This window comes from Bison bison, unplaced genomic scaffold, assembly GCF_000754665.1.
Source record: "Bison bison bison isolate TAMUID 2011002044 unplaced genomic scaffold, Bison_UMD1.0 scf7180017864312, whole genome shotgun sequence".
In the NCBI taxonomy this organism is placed as follows: Eukaryota; Metazoa; Chordata; class Mammalia; order Artiodactyla; family Bovidae; genus Bison; species Bison bison.
In genome coordinates, this window is record NW_011494884.1 from 2,339,413 (window position 1) to 2,343,133 (window position 3,721).

The 3,721-nt window shown below is 45.7% G+C and overlaps 1 protein-coding gene across 1 annotated transcript in view; it reads right to left on the reverse strand.

Moving 5' to 3' along the window:
* POLE (polymerase (DNA directed), epsilon, catalytic subunit) overlaps positions 1 to 3,720 on the reverse strand; it is a gene marked incomplete at its 5' end in the record, with an annotated part of 62,436 nt that extends 58,716 nt beyond the window's left edge. The window contains one exon of the mRNA XM_010852527.1: positions 3,698 to 3,720. Within this exon, the coding sequence (XP_010850829.1) occupies positions 3,698 to 3,720 (23 nt within the window). The remainder of the gene's footprint in view (positions 1 to 3,697) is intronic.
* Position 3,721: the final 1 nt, after the last annotated feature.

Consider the following 3,721-nt stretch of genomic DNA (forward strand, 5'->3'; position numbering starts at 1 on the left):
TAGACGGCAGCCCACCAGGCTCCCCCGTCCCTGGGATTCTCCAGGCAAGAACACTGGAGTGGGTTGCCATTTCCTTCTCCAATGCATCAAAGTAAAAAGTGAAAGTGAAGTTGCTCAGTCGTGTCGGACTCCTAGCGACCCCATGGACTGCAGCCTACCAGGCTCCTCCACCCATGGGATTTTCCAGGCAAGAGTACTGGAGTGGGTTGCCATTGCCTTCTCCGTTACAACTGCTAAGAACCTACAATTATCTCAAAAAGTTTTCTCTATTTTTAAAATGATGGTACCCAAACTTATTATTAGTTTGTTTCTTGCAAAAAATGCAATTAACCGTATTTGACCACACAGGATTTTCAGAACTTGGGTTTGATCCATGGTCTGGGAAGATCCCACATGCCATGGAGCAACTAAGTTGGCGCACCACAACCACTGAGCCTGTGCTCTAGAGTCCAGGAGCCCATGTGCAACTACTAAAGCCGGTGGATATGGGCACTCTAGAGCCCATATTCCCCAACAAGAGAAGCCACCGCAACGAGAAAGCCTGCTCAATGTAACTACACAGTAGCCATGGCTCACTGGTTCTCTGCAAGTAGAGGAAAGCTCCCGCAGCAATGAAGACCCAGCACAGCCAATAAAGAAGTAAATAAATAATTTTTTAAAAAAATAAAGAATGACCAAGTTGGAGACTAGTTCTACTAAAAATCAGTGGTGATGATTAAATCACGATACATATGATGGGCAGACAGAATTTTTTGTAGAGTGTATGGTTGATAAATAGCATTTGTGATATTTATTGAAGACCAACAGAAACAGAGAAATACTCACTTTTCGTTGTCTTCAAGATAAAATTCTGTAACGTCAGAGTTATTTGAAATAAGCTGAATGAACTAATTCACTTGTGTTTTCAAGTCATGTAATTTGAGTTGGAAAAATATTTACTGAACACTTTTCAAGGCGCTCATACAACCACCGAGGTGGCTGCAGCACATCTAGGAAAGTGCATTTCACGCTGCTAAGTTGCTTCAGTCGTGTCTGACTCTGTGCGACCCCAGAGACTGCAGCCCACCAGGCTCCACCGTCCCTGGGATTCTCCAGGCAAGAACACTGGAGTGGGTTGCCATTTCCTTCTCCAGTGCATCAAAGTGAAAAGTGAAACTGAAGTCGCTCAGTCGTGTCCAACTCTTAGCGACCCCAGAGACTGCAGCCCACCAGGCTCCTCCGTCCATGGGATTTTCATGCTAGGAAAGTGAAACAAGGATGGCTGCAGTGTGCTGGGCTGCACAGTTCAGTGTGAGTGCAGAGACAGCAGTGTTCCATGCTAAGCCATTTTTCTTTTATCTGGCTTATAAACACTGAAAGGTAGCTCTAATTTCTATACAGCAAAGTCAATAATCATGTTTCTACAGAGTTGTTTGCTTTAAATGCATAACACAAGAAGCAAGGTCCTGGTTTATGACTGTTGAGTACAGGAGAGAAAAGTGTAGCCTGCCACCTGAGATTGGAGGGGAGCACTGGTACAGGCACTCAGATAACAGAGCCAACAGGGCACATATCTGTGCCACACTCCAGCCAAGGGCTCTTTCCTTCTCTACTGAAGACTTGTTTAATTCTACTCGATTCTGACCCCCTTGCCTAGGGAAAACTGCAAATGAACCAATACAATCTCCACATTTTACTGATATTCTTCTGTTTACTAACTACATGTGAGCAAACTAGGGTTACAGAAATACCTGTTGTGGTAGAATGAACTGTACCTTAAAAGCACGATATATCGTGCTCGCTTCGGCAGCACATATACTAAAATTGGAACGATACAGAGAAGATTAGCATGGCCCCTGCGCAAGGATGATACGCAAATTCGTGAAGCGTTCCATATTTAAAAAAAAAAAAGCACGATATATCTTCTGGGACACCTGAGTCTGGATGTTGGAAGAACCACATATGGATAAAAATGGGGATATAACATTGTTCAATGTGAGAGGAACTATCTCAACTGAGAAGGGAAATCACTTCCCAGCTCAGTTACATCTGCCTCAAACCTCCCAAGCCTTTCTCTGCTTAGGGTTAAATAACTTTATACAGATTTTATTATAAACCTTAAATTAAGTACTTGACAAAGACTTTCCATCAACAGAACTATCCAAATCTATTTTGATTCCAGAGATTAGAATAATCCCAAATTGTTCACAATCTTTTAATTTCACAGGTGTGATCCCATCTAGATAGAATACAATAATTATGGCTTATCCATCTTCAAAACAGAATAATTACCATATTGCCATTCCAACTTAAAAAGCAAATGCTATTAATAGTTTCTTCTTTAAACTGCAGTTCTGAGATTCTGGCCCCTGTATATTTTGGGCTGAAGGCCTCTTTATTAGTTAAGCCAACTATATTCTCCACTCCTCAAAAATGTACAGCTAAGAATCCATACCCCATGACTTTTTGTCTTAATGTAAATAAATGAGCTACTTTTAAATCAATGAGCAGAGGAAAAAAAAAATGTATGTGTCTAGAATGGTGCAGTCTAAGAAAGGAAGCAGTCTAAGAAAGCTAAATATACAAAACAGAAACTAGAGAAAAAAAAAGATCTGAACCAAGCCTGTGCAGAATTCATGTCTTTAATTACTGTAACATGATTCATTAGTTATTAATTTATAAACATAAGTGGTCAGAGAATTTTGCTTAAGAAAAACTCCTTTGCCTGAAGATATTCCTTGGGTCACCTACACCTGAAGAACAGAATGATCTATTTCAAGATGAGGACCCTTATTTTTCACAAAAAATTATAGCCACCTGCTGTAGAGAATAATGACAGCCCCCACACCAAAGATGTCTGTGTCCTAATCCAAGGAACCTCTGTTATATTACATGACCAAAGCGAGTTTGCAGGTGTGATGACTTTAAGTATTTTGAGATGGGGATTATCTGGGTGGACCCACTGTAATCATAAGGTTCTTTATAAGAGCCAGAAATTAGAGACAGAGAGAGTGAGGCTGGAAATGTGACAGTGTTGTTTTGTAAAACAGAGGAAGGAGCCTCTACAAACTACAAAGGGCAAGAGAAGAGACTCTCCCCTAAAGCTTTCAGAACGAACAAAACCCCGTCACATCTTAATTTTAAGGGCTTCTGACCTTAGAACTAAGTCAGAAGCTGTTCTCCTTACTCCGCAGCCTCGCCGAAAACTGCGGTCAGGGCCGCCCCGACCGCGCGAGGCAGTGGGGCTGGACCCTTGCGGCCCCACCGCCCTCACTCCAGCACAAGACGCGCCGACCACGGGCCTGCGGCGCCGACCGGAGGTTAGGCTGCAAGGCCTCCGCGCGCTCCTAGCATAACCGGACACCCTCAGCTACTACCCTGAGAACTCGTGCGCAGCGCAGCACCAGCAGGAGCCAGGCTCTGGTGCGTTCCTCCTCCCCGCCCCCGTCTTAGAACCGCCCTTTCCCCGTTGCGCTGCCGCCGGGCCGCAGGCGGAGGGCCTCGGACACAGCGCCAACAAGGAGACGGCGGGGAGAGGGGGCAGCTTCGGAGAGCTGCCGGACTCTCAAACACGAGCCCACGTCGGGCGGCCGAGTGGAGCGCCGCAGGCGCTCTCGCCGGTGCTTAAGGACGACGCGCGCGCGCGCTAAGGAGGGGGCGCTGCTGCGCCGCCAGGCCGAAAGGAAGGTCCTCGGGGCCCGCCTGCCACCTGTCTCACCGGCTGGGCTCCCCGTCCGCGCCC